Source organism: Falco biarmicus, chromosome 9, assembly GCF_023638135.1.
Source record: "Falco biarmicus isolate bFalBia1 chromosome 9, bFalBia1.pri, whole genome shotgun sequence".
Taxonomy (NCBI): domain Eukaryota; kingdom Metazoa; phylum Chordata; class Aves; order Falconiformes; family Falconidae; genus Falco; species Falco biarmicus.
This window is the reverse complement of record NC_079296.1, coordinates 42,513,492-42,537,190: the sequence shown is the minus strand read 5'-3', so window position 1 is coordinate 42,537,190 and position 23,699 is coordinate 42,513,492. Positions and strand designations below refer to the sequence as shown.

At 40.1% G+C, this 23,699-nt stretch overlaps 1 protein-coding gene across 1 annotated transcript in view; it reads left to right on the top strand.

Moving 5' to 3' along the window:
- Positions 1–23,699, top strand: part of GRID1 (glutamate ionotropic receptor delta type subunit 1) — a 544,815-nt gene that overhangs the window by 217,671 nt on the left and 303,445 nt on the right. Inside the window, exon 3 of the mRNA XM_056350722.1 lies at positions 3,857–4,141. Coding sequence (XP_056206697.1) covers positions 3,857–4,141 — 285 coding nt within the window. The remainder of the gene's footprint in view (positions 1–3,856; positions 4,142–23,699) is intronic.

Sequence of the window (23,699 nt, the reverse complement as noted above, 5' to 3'; positions counted from 1 at the left end):
GAAATGTCAAGCAGATGTGGAGAGGGGAGATTCTGAAGACAGATTTCAAAAGAATAGGTTGAGAGAGAGATTTCACTGAAACGACTAAAAACTGGATTAAGCAATAATTTGGGAAACTTCAATGAAATCCAAGTGTAAATTTGAGAGATGGTCTGTTGATGGTGGCTAACACCGATTAACAACTACCATGTCATAATTTAGTCTGCTCAAATAGATGAATGAAGATGAAGGCTGATGGTGATGAAGGCATTTCAGTACAGTAAACTAGTAACTATTGCTATTCACGTAGCAGTGAAATCTGGAGTCAGGATTGCTGGAACGTTGTCTCTCTTTATCTGTGGAACAAATACTTTAAAAGCATTATTTCTTAAAACTTATCTACGTAAATACATCTACAGGATAAATAAATATGAACACATCTTCGTTATAACAATATGAAATTGTTATAGCTACCACTATAGCAGTTAAAGATCGCTAAACACCTAAGGTGTTCTGATTCCCCTTTCCCTTATGTTAGTATGTTGACATGAATTGAGGCAACTTCACATTTCTGTATTTCAGCTTTAAGGAAATCAAGATGGTAGTAATAGAATTCATGTGCAAAAATTGCAGGTTCTTTTGAGTGCTTATGAAGCTGCAGCTGGCATACAGAATTAGTGATTTACTCAGTCTCGTCGTCAGGGGTGCTTGACTGTTGCTGAAAATCTGTAGCTAGTATGAAGTAAAACAGAAGATGACACATCTTTTCTCATGCCAAAGTTTTGTATGCAAAAAAGTACAGGCATGTGGGAGGAAATCCTATAAGAATTGTCACCAGAGTTTTCTTCTGGTATTGTATAATCCTTGAACGTTCTTTTGCTATGGGATTTCAAGATGTCTTAAGAGTTAATGAGGTTTTTAATGAATAGGAGTTTGCTAAGTAGTTGTTTCCTATTCTGTTACTAATGTAGAAAGCAGTACTTCTTTATGTGCTAAAAGCTTATTCTCACCTTTCAGTGTAGTAAGAGTGGAGAGGTTGAACTTCCTGGAATCTATTGTATTTTTATATAGTGAAAGTCTTCTACTAGAAATATGACACGTTCTGTTTCACATCCTGTAATTTGACTAAAGAAAGCAATTCAGAAAATATGAAACCTTTTTCCCTTAGTCATTCCAGTTTTTCATTGCCTGCTATACTATTTCGAAACCAAGAGCCAAGAGGAGGTAACAGTTACTGTGCAGCATATGCTTTCAGGCAGAACATAATCAATTGACAAAATATCAGAATGTAGAAACGTATTGACTAATTCTTCATTTTAACCAGTTGACACAAACTACAAAACACTGGGAAAATGCCTTGACCAAAACAGTCTTTGCTGAGATATTTCAGCTGTGTTCAGTGGGCTGTGCTGGGAGATAAGGGGGCCCATTTGCTGCAGCCTGTTGTATCTCTGGTCTTTTTGCTGCTAGTAAGTGAGCAGCTTTTGATTAGTGTCAACTGCTGAATGAAGTCATCTCTTGTTATACAACTGGTGATCAGCTCTATATTCCACAAATAAGTGACTCTCTGAATGCAGCCTCCCGAGAGAAAGGGCTTTGTTTTTTTGCTCCTTCTGTCTGCTTTGCAAGTAAATTGTTCCTTCCACAGACCCGTGTGGCTTGCTTCTCTCACCTCTGGTGACAGCAAAGCTTGCTGGTTGGTGATCTCTGCAGGGGTTTATAGCTCAGCTCGGCTGTTCTCTCCCTCTGTTCCCACTTCTCTGTTCCCTCCCCTACTGTGACTAAATAAATTACCTGTATGACATGTTCAGTTTTCTCTGGCTAGAAGCCTGGGAAATCAAATCTGTTCCCGAACTTGGGTCTCCCATTTGGCAAATGTAATGCCTCCCTGCTGTTAAATCAGGTCAGCTCTCAGGAAAAACAAAGAACAATTTCATGTAACTATAATCAACACAGAGTAAATTTAGATAATGCAGCTGACATGTGTATTGTAAAGACCATCAAGGAAATAATTTCAAAAGCACTTCATCTTTCTCTGTTGCATTAGGATACATGTTGAATGTTCTGTGCATAGAGAAGATCAAACATTTTCTTTCTGTTATCCCATATCAAAGTGTGATCTATTTATTTTCTGTCTGGTCTAAGACGATATTTGGTGAAACAGTTTGTTGGTTGCGTTAAAAACAGTTTTATGTGTTTAATTACTGTGGCTTTGTGTAATTAATATTGGCAATTAACTGCTAATTACTATTAATTATTCATACACTGTCCAGTCCCTTTGACGTTTTGGCCTCTGAAAGTGGAGGTATACTTAAAAGTGTTTAGAGGAGGAAAACCAAATCCTTTTAATATGTTATGCTCATTTTTCTACCTTTTCTCTCAGTTGGTTCCACCGGAGATCAGAGGTGGGTCAGCGGCAGGGTGGCAGCACGTCTTTCCTGCGTTAGCAGAGCTGACACATGCCCTGGCAGCCCTGCGGCATGTGCCACGTGCCGGCCGCCAGCTCTCCCATGTGCCGTGGCCATCACCTTGCGCAGGGAAGCACAGCGTGGGCAGCCTCCCCTCCATGCTGGGAGCTGAACATCCTGCTCAGCTACCCTGTGTGTCCCAGAGGGGCTCTGGATTATACCCCGGAGGCTCTTTCATTTATCGGCTGTTAGCAAGGTCATGTAGCCTGCAGCAGGGCTGTGGAGCATCCCAGTCACCTTCTGTCCAGCTTGGCTCTGGTGGTGGGCCTCTGTCCCAGGGAAGCAGATTAACTTGTTTCCTTTGGGCAGGCTGGGCTTGTGCAGGTGCTTGCTCAGGGACTGAAACGGCAACTGCAGCCCTGAGCTCCCCCCAGCCCTCTTCAAAGGAGAAGAGGAGTGGGAAGCGCCGAGTGCCCCTGGGGGACCCTTAGGGCAGCACTAAGCCATGAGTCCTCCCTGTGCCCAGCTCCCAGGGACTTGTGGCTTTTCTGCCACTTATTCAAGAGGGTTAGTAACATCAAACGTCAGTAGCTGCCTTAGTCTTGCCACCACTGACTAAATAGCTGCTGGGCTATAGCTGGGGGGCCTAGACTGAAACATTTTCCAACTCCAGCTGCATGTCGGGTGGCCCTACCGGGCAGAGTCCTGGGGAGAGCGAGCCGGGCGGGATGCTGCAGCTGACCCCAGCAGCACAGCAAGGCTGGGAAGGGCTGCCCAGGGCTGCCCAGCCAGCACCGCCTGGGTCTCACTCGCCTAACGCTTCATCCTCAAAAGCAGATGGGCTCAAATGTGTATGCAGTGTTTTTAAATGGTATGTGCTTTTCCAGATCTTTTTAAAGACGGCTACAGTGTTATTAATAATTTAGTTGTTCATGAGTTGCCTTTGTTCTAACGAGCGCCTTTGTTGTTTCTTCATAGCTCTGAGACACACTGTGAATGTTTTTCCATCAATTTAAAAATCCTTCAAAATTCTGTTGTATAAGAGAAATCTTTGAAACTGAAATTGCTCTTTATTGTCTGAAGTCTTCGTCCAATGTGCACAACAAAGATTAAGAGGTGAAAGCAGTGAACTGGCTTTTAAAAGACAGTTCAGTTCCTGCTTCCACCAGGAATGACCTGAAGCAAGGGCTGTAAGCTCCATCCATATCAGCTCCTGTCTGAAGAAATGACAGCAGTAATGCTATCTGTCCTCGACTTGTTCTTATCAGTACAGATTGCAGATACTGTCTCCTGCCATAGAGGTGCAGGACCTAACTCTGAAAGGCTCTGGCTGATACTGTAATATAAATCATTTCCACTCTCTGTTAATGGCAAGGGTAAAGCCTGTCCCGTTTCCTTCTTAGCATCTAGGTTTGTCAAAGGAATTGCTGAGCTTGTTCTAACCCTGCTTTATTTCTTGTCTTCTCCAGCCTGTGACCTGATGACCCTGGGGATCTTAGCCTTAGTGACATCCACTGGTTGTGCCTCAGCCAACGCCCTGCAGTCCCTGACGGATGCCATGCACATCCCACACCTTTTTGTACAACGCAACACGGGAGGCTCCCCACGCACAGCATGCCACCTGAACCCCAGCCTGGAGGAGGAGGAGTACACGCTGGCTGCCCGGCCACCCGTCCGCCTCAATGATGTTATGCTGAAACTGGTCACTGAGCTGCGGTGGCAGAAATTCATAGTGTTTTATGACAGTGATTATGGTAAGTGGAGAATTTTAGATGGTATTAAATTGATTTCTTTTTAACTGGGATGTGGGGAGGGAAAGGCAAAGGGAGGGGTGGGTTAGAACTTGCTGGGTTCTTCACTGACAAAAGGGAAAATGTTTTAAGTGGACACAGGTCTTTGGTTTGAAGGAAAGGTTGCTGTGAAAACTAGTTCACAGACAAGCAGCAAAGTTGCTTAGCAACATCTACAAGGACAGCTGAAGTTTGAATCATCTCACACTTTTTCAGTAAAATATTAATGAAGTGTTGATGTTGATTGGCATGGGTCACATAGCTGTGCAAGTAAGTTCAGTGTGGCCTCTACCCATTCCCAGAAAAGACTTTCTATCAAAGCTGAGTACTGTTCTCTTTAAAAATTAATTTTCACAATAACTATTACCATTTCTTTTTTCACATGCTTCCTCACACTCTTCTCCATTTGGACTGAATTCCACACTGATATCCTTCCTGGCATTAAACTAAAGTGTAGAGTTAGCATTTCCACTGTATCTGATGCATTTCCTTCAGCAAAATTTTTACTTTGGGCTGAAACTTGAGGAAAAGGAGTCTCTGCCCAAGAAAATGTAGTACCTTATGTTGGGTGTAAAGAATCAAAGAAAAAATAGATCTCTCATTGGGCCAAGCTCTCAGTGAAAGGGAATTGTGTACATAATCCCCCCACCCAACTGATATGAACACTGTTCCATATGTTTAACTCATGGTATTTTCAGCGCAGTCATCTTAGGATATAGGATCTGTAATGGATATAGGGTCTGTAATGGATAAAATAAATTTTCTGTGGTATGTTTTAAAACCTGCAAACACTTCTGGTTTAAAATGCAATGCATAATCTTTTGGTGTGGTGACTGACTTCGAACAGAATACAAAGAAAGGAAATTAAGGTTAAATTGCAGTTGGAAAAATACATCTTGTGTGTCTGTGCATACAGTTTAGATTTTATATGTAGTCTTCCACAACTACAAAACAGACCTTTATTTGTATTCTTCCTATGTAATCATAGATTTTTCAGTGGTGAATCAGAGAGAAATAACATCTTTGGTTTTGAAGTTGGGCTACTCCTGGTTTAAAAAAATGAAACAAAAAGGCTATACGAAGGGTCCTGAGATGGAACGAGTTCTGAAAGTCTTAGGCGCAGCTTTCTGTTCTCAGTTGTTAGAGATGTCAATTGCTGTGTCACTTGAACAGCAAGACTGAAGATAATGAGGCTGATTTTAAGTGGGAAATCAACCGAGGCTGTAGTGTCCTTCTAATCATATAGAATTATTTTAAGCATAAGACGACTGCCATGATACTTGTAGAGTTAGTCTGTAGACTCAAAAATCTAGCAACCCAGCAAATAAACTGCCATGTAATTACTGTCCTATGTAACACTTGAGCAGTGAGTGTTTTGAAAGCAAGCACCACAAGGTGATCTTTTAGTAGCCTTCTGATAGTGATGAGAAAGTTGCTATGTAATGTAGGATTGGGTTTAAGAAGGTAAAATTATTCTAATGGTTATTTCCAAGAATGGGAAAGGAATAGGGCTGGGGTCAGTCCCTCACACGCTGCCTCTGCTGCTCCTTCCTCCTCAGGGGGAGGATCCTCACACTCTGCCCTGCCCCAGCGTGGTGTCCCTCCCACGGCAGACAGTCCTGCATGAACTTCTCCAATATGGGTCCTTTCCACAGGCTGCAGTTCTTCACACAGTGCTCCAGTGTGAAGTCCCCCATGGGGTTATAGGTCCTGTCAGGAGCTACTCCAGCCCGGGCTCCTCTCCCCACGGGGCCACGGGCCCTGCCAGCAGCTGCTCCAGGGTGGGCTGCCCATGGGGTCACAGCCTCCTGCGGGCACCCACCTGCTCTGGTGTGGGACCCTCCCCGGGCTGCAGGTGGGGATCTGCTCCACCATTAACCTCCCCAGGCTGCAGGGGAATCTCTGCTCCGGCAGCTGGAGCATCTCCTGCCTCCTCCTGCATTAACCTTGGTGTCTGCAGGGCTCTTGCTCTCACGTATTCTCACTCCGCCCTGCTGCTGAAATTTGATTCAGAGGATTTTTCCCCCTTAAATGTGCTATCCCAGAAGTACTGCTGCTGCTGGGCTTGGCCTTGGCCAGTGGCTTGTCCATCTTGGAGCCGGCTGGCATTGGCTTCATCGGATATCAGAGAAGCTTCTAGTAGCTTCTCACAAGAAGCCACCCCTATAGCCTTCCTGGCTACCAAAACCCTATCATGCAAACCTAATACAGTAGCAAACCTGGTTACTGAGCTATGGTATCGCTTCTTCCAGTAGTACATCTGTGTTTCTTTGCCTTTTCTGCAAAGGGTTAACATCTCAGTATCAAATCCTGAAACCCTACACATACTCTATAAATTCAGTGTGATCAAATTTACCTTTTCTGTTTACCACAGACTGACCTTCAGGCTGTACCAGTAAGACAGACAGTAAAAGAGGATGGAAAATTTGCCACCAGATATTTTGCTTCTTCCAGTTGGATACTGTGTTGCATACTGCAGCTGCCCATGCGCTTCTCCTCTTCCTCTCAGACACGACAACCATCTTGCACTAATTCCACTAAAAGTATTTTTTCATAAAATTTTGGTGGGAGCAGTTCCCATAGAAAAGCCAATTGAACCCTGCTGTCTCTGGGCAGGCATTGGTGAATAGGGGTAGATAAATAACCTAGTCCCCAGGATGCTGCACTGAGCTCAAGGACAGCAGGCTGGGTGCCAGGGTGTGCCCACTGCCCTCCCTGCTGAGCTGCAGGAGAGCTGTGCTTGTGCATCTCCAGTAGCACCTCCTCGCTCAACGTGCAGGAGTTGCCTGCTGGCCACGAGCAGGGAGGTCACTTGAAGAACACGTGTTTATGATTATGGAGAGTTTCCAACACTGGGCTCTCGAGGTTTACTGTAATAAATGGTCCTTCCCTACCTGCTCTCTGGAAGTTATACTATTCCCTTGAGTAATGTTTTAATTTGTCCATCTGCTGATCTCTAAAACCCAGCCAATCCCTTGGTGTCCTCCTTGTGGAAACTGTCAGGCTTTCAGAAGACGAAATAACATCGCACAGTTAAAAGAAGCCCCATGTTTATAGTAATGCTGTGCTATACTGGAGCTGAAAATTATTTACCTTGTGGATTACTTGTTCTTTATCAGCTATACATTTTGGATTATAATTTCTGCAGGGGTTAAATTAAGGACAAGGAGCAGACTTGGCAATTAGAAATACAGAGTAGTCACTGACCAGCCTAACAAACTCCTCATTATTGTTGTGCTTATGATAAAATATGTCTTGTTTTACACTAAAGCTACAGACAGAAATCTGTGTGCACAGCTTCAGTGAAAAGATATGGTCCTTTCTTCTAGTACAATGCCTTAAATTCTGTAACAAGAAATGGAGACATTTCACAGGAAAGATGTGGAAGTTCTAAAGAAAAAGATAGCTAAATGGAAATGGTAGAAGCACGGTACAAACTGTGATATTCCACCTAATGTGAAACCAGCTTTTAGATTTTGTCACTTGTGGTGAAGAAACGGATAATAGCAAGAAATGAGTAATAAGTTGGTTCAGGAGAAGTGGCCTTTCAAAAGACCTCAGGCTTGACAGCTGCAGCATTCAAACTCTTCTCAATGATAAGCTGTTCTACTGAGCAGTACCAGTGGGGGAAAGGTCAGCTGATGCATATCCATACAGTTCTTCTGTATTTGTGTAAGAAAATGTAAAGGGTTGATATAGACACTGTGTTTTCGTGACTTAGCCCTTGTTTTTCCACTTCTCTCATTTATGGTTTGTGCATAATTTCAGGAGATGCACAGGAAATCTACTCCCCCTTGATCACAATGGGAGCTTTCTGCTGATGAGACTGCTGCCTGATATGAAAATGATGGCTAGGCCCTAGAGCAATGCCAGTCAGTCGCAGCCAAGACAAACATCCTGTCTTGCTGATGCGTTGTAGAGCTGTTGGAGCTCAAGGCCAGAAAGAGAGACAGTCGAAGCCCTGTCTCTGCTATTCTTTGCCATGTCATCTTGAGAAGGCTTTCTAGCCCCTGTATGCTTCCCTTTCCCATCTGTGCAATGGAAAGAAAAACCTTCCTCCCAGTGCGATTAAACTGGTGTTTGAAATTTCCTTACAAATTCTTCAGGCAACAGAATTGTGGCACATTCAGGAATAAGTCAATTCCAGTAAGAGCTCAAGGAACCAGGGTCATGTTAAATGCATTAATTTACCTTAAATGTCTTTATGAAAATGCATGCTAAATGATGGTATTTTACATTAATTTTCTGGGGAAAAAAATGAATTGTCCCTAAGTTTGTCAATGGCTGTCAGACGGTGCTCTGTGGAACTAGGTCTACCCACCTGTTAAAAAAACCTGCAACAGAAAATCAGATCTGTTGTGTCATCCTAAAAAGCTTCAGCTGCCCTCATGTGTTTTGAATTGCTTTTTTCCTCTTTACAGGAGCATCTTGTGTGCCTCCACATACATTACGTCAGTGCTTAAAGGCCTGCTGGGAAGCTTAATGTTTTATTTTGCTGACCTCCTGGATGTAGAAGCATCAGTAATCAAATTTTCTGACATAAAAATTGGTAGTGTGGCAAGTTTCATAAAGAATCTTACCAAGCTCTGAAATGACTATAGGTTAAAAGCAGGGGGTGCTGTCCATGGTAAGATGAGGTTCCGTAATAAACAGATGAAACTGTGCTTCTAGGGCGAGCAAATGAACAGATGTATAGTTCGAAGAAGGATTTGAGAAGGATTTTGGAAGCTGGATATGAAAATGATATGTTACGTTTCTGAAGAGAAATGTGAATAGCAGCGATGTTTTTACTAGATTAATCTTACTGTTGAAAAACACATTGTTTCTGTAGTTACATCAAGTCTCTGCTTTCCTACAGACGTGAGCATATACCCACATTACAAAATGTAAGACAAAACAGGCAGGTTTTTTATGATTCTGTTTTCTCAATTAAAAAGGTATTAGACCTGTGAAAGGGAGCTGTAGTAATTTATTCTTAATCTTTGGTGTCAATAAGTGAGTGTTGTCTGGTTAAGAAAACTGTTGTACAAAAGTTTTACAGAAGAAACTCGTGAAGAGTTTTGGTCCTTTCAAATCAAACTATGGAGTTTTGTTCCTACAGGGGAAAAAACCCCACACTTTATTGACTTATTAATTATTTTAAATTTTAACTTTTTCTAGATTAGAGATAACTTCTGTTTCATTGTGATCATTGACACCACATTAATTTGAATGCTTCCTGATTAATTTTGCCGTGTAGAAAGAACTTGGTTTTCAATGTGATGAGTTTCATGGGAAGTTTTGTTTCCTAGAGCAATTATATGGCAGTTTTGTTTCCGAGTCCTACCTGTTGAGGGCCTCAACCTTGACTAGAAGTTATAGGACCTATGCTGTCAATAGTTTTACAACTAGCTATTGATCCTGGAATGGTGCCTTCCTTTCTGCAGGCCACTACTCTTGCAGTTATTTACTTGGCAAAGGAATATAGTAATGAAAATGGAGAAATGCGTTTTTTTACACAATCCATATGTGACACTGCACATCGTTCATGATGTGAAGCATTGGCCATCACAATAAAAGCCAAGCAGAACATTTACAGACAAGCTACTTTTATCCTACTTTACATTAAGATTTTTTAAGTGTTATTCTTGTCAGTATAACAGAAGTTAACTTCTGCTTTCTGCATCATTATTTCAGCTGTTAACCACTTATGCATCACTATGGCTGCCATATCTCCCTACAGGCTTTTCCAGTGAGCATGCCTTGTTTAATGCCAATACACGGAATCTGGTGTTTGAGAAGTGTTGAACCAACTGCATGTGTGTTGGTAGGTGCCTGTTCAGGAAATGTGACACCACCAGAAAGTGTTAGACTTCTGCATGTGCTGTGTGGTTGAGTTTGCATATGTCATTAAAAATACCTGGATTTTTCAGTTGGTTGGAGCACACCAGCTAGAACTGTGGCAGAGAAACTTGAATTGGGATTGCTGTGTTTAAACGGTAAAATGTATAGTATTTAAGCAGCCAGCCACAGAGCAACATACCTTCTTTATGGTTAGAAATCTGCAACAGCAATAGCTTAGGGAGGGAATGGTTAGACATCTCTCTTTGGTACTGCTGTATAAAATGATACAGGGAGGAATAGCCTGGGCCTTAAGTACCTTTTCATCCAACAAGGAACAGAATGATCTGAGCATTTATTATACGCAAATTCTGTACCACCTAGTTATTTATGCATAACCAGGGATACTGGATGTCTAGACTCCAGACAAATGAAAAAAATCTTTACTTTCTACCTGGAAAAAATGAACGTTTTCCTTTGGAAAGAGTGTGTCTTGTAATGTAATATATAATCATCGTTGGTGTTGCAGAGGATGCCAGGAAAGAAAGAATTCAGCCAAGTTCTTTAAGTCCCGTGGAGTGTTTGTGATGCCATGGGGCAGAGGAAAAAAAAAATAATAAAAAGACCTGTTGACTTTTACATTGAATTTGATCTGGAAAGTATTGAAGAAATGGCATTGTGTGCTCCCATATTTATCCTTGAATCACTTTTCTGACTGTAGCAGCACTTAAAGTAATTGGCCTACTTAATTTAAGCATGGATTTTTGTCATTTTTTATAGTATTTTTTTTTTATTTAGTAATGCATCACAGTGTATAACACTAAATGCAATTAAAGAAAGTCAATTTAACTTCAAATTATTACTTATAAATTAATTTTAGTACTTTGATTTTTAAGGTATGTGAGTAAGCATGCTAATAGCAGAAGTAAGACTTCCCCCCTCTAAGCACTCTGTAATTCCTAGCAGGGTATGGGAGCTGGGGACAGAGGTTGTTTCCCATAAAAGCTATTCACTAAATACTTTCAGGGTAATGCCTAATATGATATAGGAATAATCTTAAAGTTGTGGTAAAACATTTATTCTGAATGAATGCTGTCATAGCCTACCTGGAATTTTGGTGGTAGTAGAAACCAGTCAGAAGACTTTGGAAAAGAGTTTGGGAAGTTTCAGGTAACTTGTCTTGCTTGTAAAGTCAAGGCAAACTAAGGAGACATTTTGACACTTCAAATAGTTTGAAAAATGTTTTGCAAAGACAGGGTGCAAGTTCTTTTGAAAAATTTAAAATGCTGTGGAGTGACACTTTCAAAACAGAAGGCTTGCTCTCTTTATTCAAAATAATTATTTTTAAAATCAGTTTGTATTTGAAAACACTTCAGAAATATATCTGGGGGCACACTCATGAAAAAATTAAGTGGAAGTCTTTATTGGAAGCTGTTTTCCACTAGTATTTCAGTTCAGTCATCTGGTCAAAAGTTATTATTAATCTAGTCCAGAAAGCACTTATTGTGCATGCTTTACTGTCTCTTTTTCAACTCACTGTAACATTTTAGTGAACAGCCGCCAGGCTCAACTTTGCAGAAAGTAGTGGCTATTGGTGACTGTTTTTTCCCCTTTATGTTCCGAAACAGAGAAATGTTTCATAATACAGCACACACTGTCTAAAGAAAGTGCAAAGTTCAGCAGCCTGGAACTGGAGGGTGCAAATGAATTCATTTTGAACAGAGAGGTCTTTGAGAATTGTAGATGTCATCTGCAGAAGGTCCTAAGTTCTTGGAATTTCTTTCCCTGACTGATGGTAATTTGAATCTCTGGACTTCTCAAGCCATGGCATAAGGTTAAAGTGTTCTTTCGGGCATGTGAAAATGACAAGGAGAAATGTAAGGATGATTTGGTCTACAGGGAACCTGAGGAACTAATTCCAGAAAGGGGAGTCTCTTTAGTTCACATTTGTTCGAGAGTGAATGTTTATGTATCCATTTAGAAATTGTTTGATAACTGTATATCTGGAAATTGAAGAGAAGGGTACAAGTCTGTTCTGGAGAACGTATGTAGGGCTTCGGGCAGTAATGCTATCGTTCTGAGAAAATATATTCAGTATCACAATATGCATTAAACACTGGTCAATAAATTCCTGGTCACTGTTGTCTTTCATGGAAAGCAGTAGAGGAGAGGAAGAGAATTCACATATATAATTTTATATATATATATATATATACACACATACATATATTTATGTACGAAATTCAAGGGAAGTGGTAAAGGTGTGTATATTTACATACAGATATGTGCATATGCTTGTGTGTAAATTTATACATGAGTTCATATTTGGAATCAAGGAAACACATTCTCTGCTCCCTTTCTGCCTTTGCCTGGTCCCTCCTAGTAATCTTTCTGATGCCACTCTGGGCAAGATTTCTTTGGCTTTCTTCCTGGATGGAAACAGTTTCTTTTTTGTTTTACCCAATTAAGAGTTGGCGTGGCTTCCCACCACTGCTTTGTGTCTTCCTTATTGAGACAGAAAACCCATTCCTTCTCCTTCTCACACTTCTTGTATTTAGATACTGTGTTTTGTTTATTTTTCTTATGGCTAAGCTTTTTTATGAGTTTGCTGGCTTTCTTCAGCACCCTTTCCATAGGCTGGGGCTAGTGCTTTTGCCAGGACTATTCCTTTTCTTTGATGATAAATAGTGAATGAATGTACTCTGCAGGATTTTTTTTTTTTTACCTCTGCTTGTAAAGTATGATGACTGTGTATGTTAGAGAGAACATTTTTAGTCATTATCTTCGTAGAAAGGATTAATCTTGAGGACCACAATAAATGTAAAACTCCTGAAATCTTTTTAGAGGAGAAGTATGGTGAGGAATGCAATTTTTATAGAATCCTGAGGGTCAAAAGGTTTTCGTACATATTGTGTGGCTATTAAAAAATATGTGCTATTACCACTCCTGCACAGTATTCATATGTTTGTGATCTATGCATGTATTTGTAAAGTGGTAGGCTACTGAATTTTTGTATAGTGTAGCAAAAATACTAGACAAAACCAGCCTTTTGTTCAACATCAAGGAACTGGAAAGATCTGATCTGTGCCATCCAAGACTTCATTTAAATGTAAAGTTCACTAATTTTTTTTCTCTCTTTTTTGTTCCCCCTGAAAAGACAAGTTAAAACTGTAAATAATCTGTACTGTGGTGATTTTTGGAATATGAAATAAGTATCATTCATACTGTGAATTAAAACAAATGCAAAGGCTATTTTCCTAGCCCTCATGGAAATGCAAGATTAAGTTTTATTTTGTAACAGCAATCAGGAAAGCAACATGCTTCTCCTTAGCTGAAAAAAAGGGGTGATGATCAAGAAGGGGAAGCAAAGCTTGATTGATTTTTTTCAGGTGAAGGTGAATCCAAAAAAAGTTATGTAGGAGGTTATTAAATTAGGACATTATAGAAAATGAAGAAATGGGAATTCTTGTCAGTGAAGCACTCTTGGGATTCGTAGTATAGAAGTTTCCATCTCAGTGCTGCCTCTCTTCAGGAAGTAGTCGATGTGAAACTGTGGAGAATCCCTCAACTATGAAGATCTCAAAGCACTTGGAGTTGTCTGGGCTCAGAGCAGAACCCCAAACTGTACACTTGGTCAATACTAAAATCATCTCTGTTATACTCTACCTTGATGACTTTACATTAAAGTACCCATTTAGTGAGGTGAGGTTCTTTTCATCATAGCATCTGAGTAATTTCCAGTTTAATGAATCATTCTGCAAGATAAGGTAGCTGTGTTTGTTCCATTGTATAAAAATTGCAGAGATATAGGGAGTGTTGGGCTGCTAAGATATTTGTGTGACTATAAACCTAGGCATCTTACTTTGATTTCAGTAAGGTTCTGAAATGTTTTTAATGTCTAGCTGGTCCCAGCCAGAGGTGTGCAAAGGTGTCAGACTTTTGCTGTTCCTTGAACTGTGCTGTGCAGGCCTTTTGTGCCTGCTGCATTTATTTTCTGGTGTATTTAATGTTTTGATCTGTTGCTTGGGGAGTTATTTTAAGAGTTACTTAAGTCATTTTAGAAGGAAAAGCATCATTACACTGTAAAGAATTAAATAAAAAGCAGAGGAAAAGAAGGCATCACAGTTTGGATTATTCAGTCAGAGCCCATTAGGAATGTAATCTGGATGTCTGAGTTCCATTGGAGAGTCATTTAATATTCATCATGATATTATAGCATTTGTTTAAATGGAAATAATGTATTATTTTGTGTACAAATTGAGTAAATAGGATTAGTCTTATTACTGAGGAACACTGAGTTCTACAGAGATCATTTTTAATACTGGGTATTTTGTTTTCATATCTCTCGCTTTAGTAGTCAAGATCCTAATAGGCTGTTTCTAAGAAAAACATAAGGGACAATTGTGGAGGACTTCAAGAAGGAGAGGAAAATTGCGTGGAGACATTCCTTGCAATAATGTAACTGATGATTCCCTTGATGGGAGAGCTCTGAATGGAAACATGGCTACCGTAATGCTATTCGGAGGCAATAGTTCAGTTCATCAATTTGGAATGCTTTACAGGGTCAGGAACTATTCATGGTCCCCATTTCATAGACTCAGAATCACTTGGATTGGAAAAGACCTTTAAGATCATCAAGTCCACCACTAAACCATGTCCCTAAGCACCACATCTACACGTCTTTTAAATACCTCTAGGGATGGTGGCCCAACCACCTCCCTGAGCAGCTTGTTCCAGTGCTTGACCACGCTTTTGGTGAAGACATTTTTTCTAATACCCAACCTAAACCTTCCCTGACACAACTTGAGGTCATTTCCTCTTGTCCTGTTGCTTGTTACCTGGGAGAAGAGACAGACACCCCCTGCAGAGCCCCCCGCCCCCCAGCACATCGACACCCCCAGCTGGTGCCACCCGCACACTGGCTGGGGCAGCGCTCGGTCCCTCGCCCCGATGGTCCATGGCGACATGAACCATGGCCGGCCCCAGCGCTGAGCCCTGGGGACACCCCGTGTGCCCCCCGCCAGCGCCAGCGGGGTGTGACTCCATCCCCCACCGCTCCTGGGGCTCGGCCGCCAGCCGGCTTTTAGCCCAGCGCAGAGCACACCCGTCCCAGCCATGGGCAGCCGGTTTCTCCAGGAGATGCTGTGGGAGACGGTCTCAAAGGCTTTACTGAGGCACAGGCAGGCAACACCCACTGCCTTTCCCTCATGCACTGGGCCAGTCGCTTTATCACAGAAGGAGATGAGGTTAGTCAAGCAGGACCTGTCTTTCATGAATCCATGCTAACTGGGACTGATCCCCTGGTTTTCTTCTACACGCTGCCTAATGGCATTCAAGATGATCTGCTCTATAACCTTCCCTGGCACTTTCCCAGCAGTTTTTCTCATTCTATCAGTAAGAATAAAACCTTTGGTTGGATAAATCTTTACCTGTCACATAGCAGACATGGAAAGGAACTCAGGATGGTAATTCAGCTCTGGTATATATTATGGCTGGCTTGAAGTTAATTTCCAACGTGATTGTGATTTCCTCTGGTCTGCCTTCAGCCACCGTTTGCTTACATCATCACCAAGATATCTTCCTGGCAAAGCACCTATGCAGAGTGAGGAAAATAGAGAAACTCTCCCATGGAAAAATGGTTGTTATGTTTGTACCAAAAGACCAATAAATATTCAGTCCCTGAAATAAGAAATGCCTTCCTTGCATAACAGACCATAACCCAGAGATCTCATTTAATCCTAATGCAACTCCTCGGTGATTTTTAAAGTCATTTTGCTTTGGCCCACTTATATTTGACATTGTCATTAACAGGAATTAAGATACATCTCGTCTTCTAAAAGCCATATTGTAACCTTAAGGGAACTTTGTTAAAGAAGGAATAATCCATTAACTAGAACCGACACTACTCTGTTAATCACCTTCATCCTTCAAATTACAGAATCTTTACAGGAAGGAATTGTCTTACGTTTAATTTTTGTAGTGGGAATATGAATCCCCCCTGCTGTGGAAGAATAATTAAAGGTCAAATTCTGGCATTGTATTCATAACTTAGAGTAGCCTGAGCACCAACACCTCACTAGATATCCTACCAGATACTTGTGGTGTAATAGTAATACTGTTGGCTGAAGGAACAGCAGCGTGCTTTAATTTTGGGTAAAGATCTTCCATGTTGCTCTGCATTAAGGATGCTGTGAAATGGCCTCAAGTTGTGCCAGGGGAGGTTTAGACTGGATATTATGAGAAGTGTCTTTACTGAAAGATTTGTCAAACATTGGAAAGGCTGCCCAGAGAAGTGGTTGAGCCACCATCCCAGGAGGTATTTAAAAGACACGTAGATATGTCACTTGGGGACATCGTTTATTGGTGGACTTGGCAGTGCTGGGTTAATGACTGGGTGCTCTCATCTTAAAGGTCTCTCCAAACTAAAATGATTCTATGATTACCTTGTATGGTAGTATTTATGAGCTCATCAAATTTTATTAAAAAAATAGGAATTGGATTGCAGATATTTGACTCCAAATGACAGTTCTGGTGCCCAAAGTGCACTCTTCCTTCAGTAAGTAATATTTGATGATATACTTTATTTCTGCTCTACAGAGTAGTATCTGTGGGAGTCTTTGTCGTGGTTTATATCTTTTATTTTTTCCCATCTTGTGCAGCCACATAAGTCTGGACAAGCTGTAATTAAGTAAAACAATATATTATGGTATTAAAACAGGAATAGCAAAGGCAGCATTGCAGTGGGAAGGGTGGGAGGCAAAGAGAGGGAGACTTTAAATGTTGGCTTATGGGACATTTAGTGGGGTTGTCTGAATACTGAGAACTTTTAAGTTTTCTTTCAAATCCTGCTTACACTCTTAGAAAGGAACAAAATTCCAAATAATGGTAGCAGAAGGGGTTGGAACCCCAGAGACAAGTGATTTTGGCAAGTATAGCCACAGTCTTGGTAACCATGGACTAGCTGCGGGGAGAGACATTACGTTGGTGTGATGGCAGTAATGTCACTATGGGTTGGAACTGTTTCTTTTGGTGGAATCTCAGACCATCCTCTTCTTGTTTGGACTGCTATAGTTTAGCCAGTTCATTTTGGATCTGGTTCAGTAACTTCTGCTGTGCAACAGTAGCAGAAAATTAGCAGTAATAGAAATCTTGGATGTGTTTTGGTTGTGTCAGAGAACAGTAAGACATTTAGGACTTCTTCAGAGAGTTGCATCAGAAAATCATTTGATGGTTTATAACATGATGTGGTTGAAAAATTTGTTAGACTTGAGTACAAGAGAGAAAACACAGGGTTAGCAGTGAGATTTGTCTGCTTCCCTTTATGGGTTTAGTTTCTGTAGTGAAGGTGATAAAGGGCTTAATTTCACTCAGTGACTTCATTGCAGTATATTTAAAAAAAAAAAGTGTGAAAATTAATTAAAAGCTTCATTTTTGGGGAGAGGAAGAGAAGGAAATTTGTTTTGTTTTGTAGACTGAGAATTATTTGCTTGCTGAAGTTAAAGAATCCAGATTGGGTTGGTTTAAATAATAAAGATAAAAACTTTATTACCTTCTTTTTTTCTCTAATGATGGTGAAAGAACGGATGAACTAGTGTAACTTTAAACGAGTGAATAATCTCCTTGAGATCCAGATATGAATGAATAATCACAAGAAGGGAACTGGAGAACGTATAGCCTATCTAAAATACTCAGAATGGCTCCTGGGTTAGAATAGCGCCACAGAAAGCTTTGCCTGATGTGAGGAAACACCTACATGAGACACTCTTAAGCAACAGAGCTCGGTACTATCCATGCCAGGAGGCCCATGAAACAGTATCAGCTCCTATCCTGCAAATGCATGCGTGTGCCAAGCGCTCTTATCTTTAAACTGAAGAGAGGGACTGTAAAGGCTAAATATAACTTCAAACTGTTAGCAGAATGGGCTGTCTACCTGTATGCAAAGACTGAATTTTTTGGTTTGTGTTGAATTTTACTGGGTTCCTGAAAAAAAAATGGCATCTGCGATTACACTCTGTGAGATCATCTGCCAGTCTGCTTGGTTTCTGAATAATGTTGATCTTGTTGACCAATTTCAAATCAGTCTAATGTACTAGAGGTCTCAAGCCTTTTCTATACATTCTGGAAAAAATATGTGGTCAATACAAGAGATTCCTACCGTGCAAAAGGTTGCACTGTGAAGTCAATTGTGAACTATTAGACAGCAAGGAATCAACCCAGCAGCAGCAGATGCTTGCTTAGGTTTGACATTGGGAAATCCCAAAAGAAAAGGGTCTTTCAGAAGACGCAAGGGTACTAAAAGCTTTAATCACACATTGTTAAACATGAAATAATCTAAATATTGGACACAAAGTCACAGGGTTTAGGACTACCATTGCTCAGGAAACAGTTTGTTTCTAATGTTCCAGTGTTTAATCCCTTTTGTGTGTTAATTTACCTGTGTTTCAACTTTCTCAATTAACCTTCTGTGTTTCATCTTCCTCAGCTGATGTCAGGAAGACTTATTGTTACTGTTATATTGTATAATGGATTAGGATGGAGTAAACCATCTCTAAAAGAGTTCCAAAACTCTCAGTCTACAGTCATTGCTGTGCTGTCATAGGATCTGCCAAAAAATAATTTAACTTAGTCATGGTTAATGCAAGGTCTACCTTTCCCTTCACCTTCTTTAAATTTTCCTGAAGGTGGCCTTTTCCTTTGCTTGGGACTTCATGAAATTTGTTCTTCTGTGCACTGTGGCCATTTATCACTTTATAGTAAATCCAGACAAATTTGAGACCCTTCTGATGCAGAAGGGCTGGAAGTGCCACCTGAGGGAAAGGAAAATCCTTACAAAACTAATAATCCTCTGGGGCAGGGAGAGTATTTGAGAAGCTCTGACCTGTTGCAGGATAGGAGTGCATTTTCATTGCAGGTTTTTAATACTAATATAGGAAGACAGATTACCCTTGCTGTCTAGAAAAAAAGTTAGATCTTTGCTTCTTAATAATGATGAAAGCTTAAATGTTAGAACATCAGGAGTACTATCTGGGGATTCTGAATAATTGTATAGAAAACAAAAAGCCTAGTCAAGTTTCCTCGTTTGTGGTCACTGCTGTTTTTCAAGTATTGCTCCAGCATTACCTATATGGACTTTTTTTTAATCACAGATTTATTAGAAAATTAGGAGGTAAGGGTACCTATGCTTTTTGTGTGTAAATGTGAGTAATTTTGGAGATGTTTAGATCAATGTGTTCCTGAATGTTGCTGTTTATTTCACCCACCTAAATAGGGGGGAAAAAAAAGAATCCCTTGGTTGAATTGCTACTATGAGGAATTGATATTGATTTGAGTATTCTCTTTAGGAAAACTTGCTAACAAAAACCAGCAGCTAAATATAATTTTTTTTTTCTTAATAATGATTTAAAGACTGGAAATTGGCAAGCAGAAGGAGACCTGTGGGGATATATACAAATAGCTTTGTTTTCCCATATGTCTTGGGTGGGATGATGGCTGCTTTTTATTTAGGTAATTCTTTATGTGCTAAAGAGATGCTTTGTTAGGGGAAAATATCGCCTTTTTTTCTTCATTTCATTTTAAGGAAAAAGGAAAGACTGTGATGATAATGATCTGAAAAAAAGGATTTTAAACATTTAGTGTTTATTGCTGTTAATTACTGTGGTAATTGTATAGAAATTGCAATGTGTGATGTTAATTCCTAGTTTGTTTATTTGAAACACGTAAATGCATCCACAAGCAAATTTTTTGTTAGAAAACCTTGTGTAGGATGTAGTTGTGTTGTCAGACACCAGAATCTCCCTATAGCCTGTCTTATTGTGATGTGTCTTTTACTGAACTTGACCTATTGATATGAAATGTCACATGTTTAAAACAAAACAAAACCAAAATAGGTCTTAAAGACCACAGAAGCTGGCAAGATGCATCATCTCTATGCTTTGAACTTTAATTCCCAAGGAGAAGTTTTTGGAGGTCCACTGGCAGGGAGATGACCAAGTTTCATTGGCTTTTGATGTCATCTAAGTGCTTGGTTCAGTGGCTATTTTTCCTTTTGAAAATATTTTTACTCAAATACTTTTTACAAAGTGGCAAAACTTGATTTTACTGGAATTTAAGAGAATCTTCCATATATCGGTTTAACGTCTCAGGAGACTGCAGAGCCTCATGGAGAAGGATTTATATATACTTCTACCAACCACATTTGCATATCCATGTCTTCATCAATTATCTTAATCCTGACCCCAGTCAGTCAATCAGACTTTAATACACCTTGTTCTTATCACATAGAGTAGTTTGCACTTGCCCTTCATCAGTCAGGTTTATGTGCGTGGCTCGTAACCTTCCAGCTATCACATGGAGTGCAGCAGCCTTAAATCTAAGTCCAAATGGTGTTCACATCCTTCTTGCTGTGACTTTTCCACAGCTTTTCTGCCACTCTCAAATGTAGAAAACGTTCAGGTTCTCAGGTAGTGTGTGTATGTGTAGTCTCAGACTTGTTTGCTTTTTTAAAGTGATAAATGTTTGTCACAAAGAAAGTTTAATGGCTATGGTGAGGATTGAGCTGAAGTTCAGCCCCTAATGTTTCTTATTAGAATAGTTGTAACAGAAGGCAGCCTAGAATCTAGCTGTTCATACATTTCAAAGAAACTTCTCGTGAATTCTTACTTGTAGAGAAAAGGTGGTATGGCCCTACTTTATCAACAGTTTTGAAAAGAAACTGGTTATTACTTCATAATCAGGGTTGTATTTGTTTGCCTTCCTGGTGAAGAAGGCTTGCTCTCCTCTCTTTGACCTGAAGTGCTTAATAAGGCAAGGGATTATCGAACTAATGTTTGTTTTTTTCCAAAATACAGGCTTCAGGAGGGGCCTCGCTGTACTCACAGGCAGTTTTGTTCTCCTTATTTTAAGGGTGAGGAAATTAGATCAGTATTTGTTAAGTCTGAAGTGGCTTCTGCGTTCGTTTGTGGTTCATCTGACAGCCGTGCACTTTGCAGTTAGTGTGTCTATTTGAGGTAGAGTCTTTGTGTGTCTACTTGCTTCACATACCAATGGGGAAATGGAGCCGCCCCTATTAGAAGTAATTGGTAAGAAGCTGTAACTGCTGTCACACTATGCAGTGAGGCTTAGATCTCGCTTTAGTTGCTGAGGCTGCATGTCAGAGCCTTCAAAATGATCTGCCTTTCTCCCTTAGTGATCACACGTTGCTTCAGAGGCTTCGCTGGAATGGAAATCTTGCGGGCTGAGTTACGGTTCTGTCCTCCTCCCGCTTTTCCTCCCGACATGAAGAGCTGTGGAGTCATTTGGGTAACATTAATCAGGGGGCTAATCGGGAGCTGGTTGTCTTCCTTTCCCTGCAGTCCTTGCAATTAGGGACATGCCTCTCTGGTAGCGGCTGCTTGTGCTGTGAACAGCAGCTAACAAAGCAGAGCCGGCTTTTTGAGAAAGTGCTGTTTATTTTGCATGTCTGTCCTTACGGCTAACCACCTGTTGCTGGGATGAATTGGTAGTGTTTGAGGATCAGTAAGGGAGAGGAGAAAAATGGGATAAACCCATATGCATACAACACCCATGAACATATGCACTTAGACTATTTCAAAGGGTGCAGTTTTGTGTTTCTATTGACATCCTCATGCTGCATGTAAGTGCACATACATATACAAAGCAATATACATACAAATGTGTATGCATCTGTGTAACCAAAAAGCAAAGGCAGGCCGTGCTTACATTGATGAATGTCAGTTACTTGGAGCCTGTAACTAGAAATTCAGCTTCAAATACAAAGGTAGAAATAGAAAGAATAGAAAAGACTTGTAGGCATAGGAATTTTGGTTTGGTGTCATTTAGACACATTTAAGACAGTGAATCTTCTGCGAAACAAATGCTTTTTTTTTTTTTTTTTTTTTTTTTTTTTTTTTTTTTTTTTGGCAAATCACACTTAACAGGTTCCCAAATAAGTCAGTGGTACAAAGTTGGAGGGGGACAACGACTAATGCATAGCATTCAGGCTTTGTAGGAACATGCCTTCATTGAAACTGTATAACTTCTTGTGCTAGTTCCTTTACGTGCCCACAGGACAAATGTTAGCTATGCCATCTTTGCAAGTATCCATGGAAAAAAAACCAACACGGAAACCCATGGACATGAGTAGCGCCTGTTTTTTGTTAGTGTTATAAGGCTTTTCAATTACAGCTTTGTTTCCTTGTAGCCTGGGTAACTTTCTTTACCATTCTGCTATCCAGATTAAATTTGTTTTGTTTGTTCTGTCCTAGAGAGCATATTATTTTGGCAAGGTCAGGGTATGTAGGTAATGTGCTGTTGATTCACAGACAAACAAACAAAACAAAAAAAAAGAGTTTGTGTTAAGTACTGCGAGCTGACTACCTGCTAGGATTTCTTCTGTTGTCACTTTTTCCTCTCTGGTATATAAAATGGAAAATCTATGATTTCCATCATACATCATTGTGTATGCGAAACACTTGGCTATTGGGGGCTTCCCAAGGTAACAGAGTCCTGATAATACTGTCTTCACCATACAGTGGATGTATGAAGTTTCTTCCTGACTTCTCTTAATTCACTCAACAAATCATTATTAACTCATGCTATAAATTGGGTAGCACAAGAAGACCATGTTAGCATTCATGCTTAGGCTTTGCTGAAAGCTTCTGAGAACTCAATCTGATAGATGTGGTATTTTAAGTTAGCTCCATGCTTATTATAATTAAAGTCAGACAAGCTGATAAATATTGGAAATGGTTGGCTGTAAATACTGATGATAGTCAAGGTAAAATATGTTGTAACCTACATGATACTGAATAAAAATCAACTGAAGGACTTGTCTCAAAGTAAAATTCAACTTCTTTTTAGAGATTAACATATGTCCTATTCTAAATTGCAAGATAAAAATTAAATGTGATGTTAAGATATTTGAAAGTTGTGAGGTAGTAGAATATTTTAGTGTGTATTTAATCACACTTTGAAGGACTTCTACCTGAACATCTGCATGTTAGAACGAGTGCTCAGGAGACTATGAATAGGTATTTCCTTGCTGTGCTGGTTATTTCCTTGCTATGCTGCTCTTCCCTTATAAACAGTTTTGTTTACTGTTGAAAAGTTTAAAAAAAAATGTTAATGAAGCCTTCCACAATATTCTTTCTGTAATGTGTAGTGTTTGATAACACTGTTAAGGCAGTTGACAAAAGGTGTACGGGCCAGCAGAGACATAAATGTAATACAGCAGAATGAAGATGGCTAAGCCCGTTTCAACTCCCTGAGACATTTTGATAATTGAGAACTTGTTTCTGCTACCCAATGTGCATTAAAAGGGCAATAATTACAGAGTCTCAGTCCTATCATGCTGTATTAATTTTGAGTTCTCACTGTATTGGTCTCTGTTTTATTGTAGTCAGACACTTATATGGCAAGCGTTATGACTGGAAGGTAATGTCGCTTCAGATAATACTCTTTTTCTCTAATGTCCTTGTATACTGATGATTGAAAGTTTAATATGTTTCCACAGAGAGGTTTCCTGCATAAAAGTGATTATGTTTTCTTTTGAGAGTGGGACTTGTTTAGATAGCAAACGTTTAATTAATCTTCCTATTTTCTTCTTGTGATTGAAGATTTTCAATGGAAGGCCTCTATTAGTGAAAGGTGGGAAGAAGGACAGCAGGGTATTAATTTTTTTTGAGTTTTGTTATTAAGAGCATAT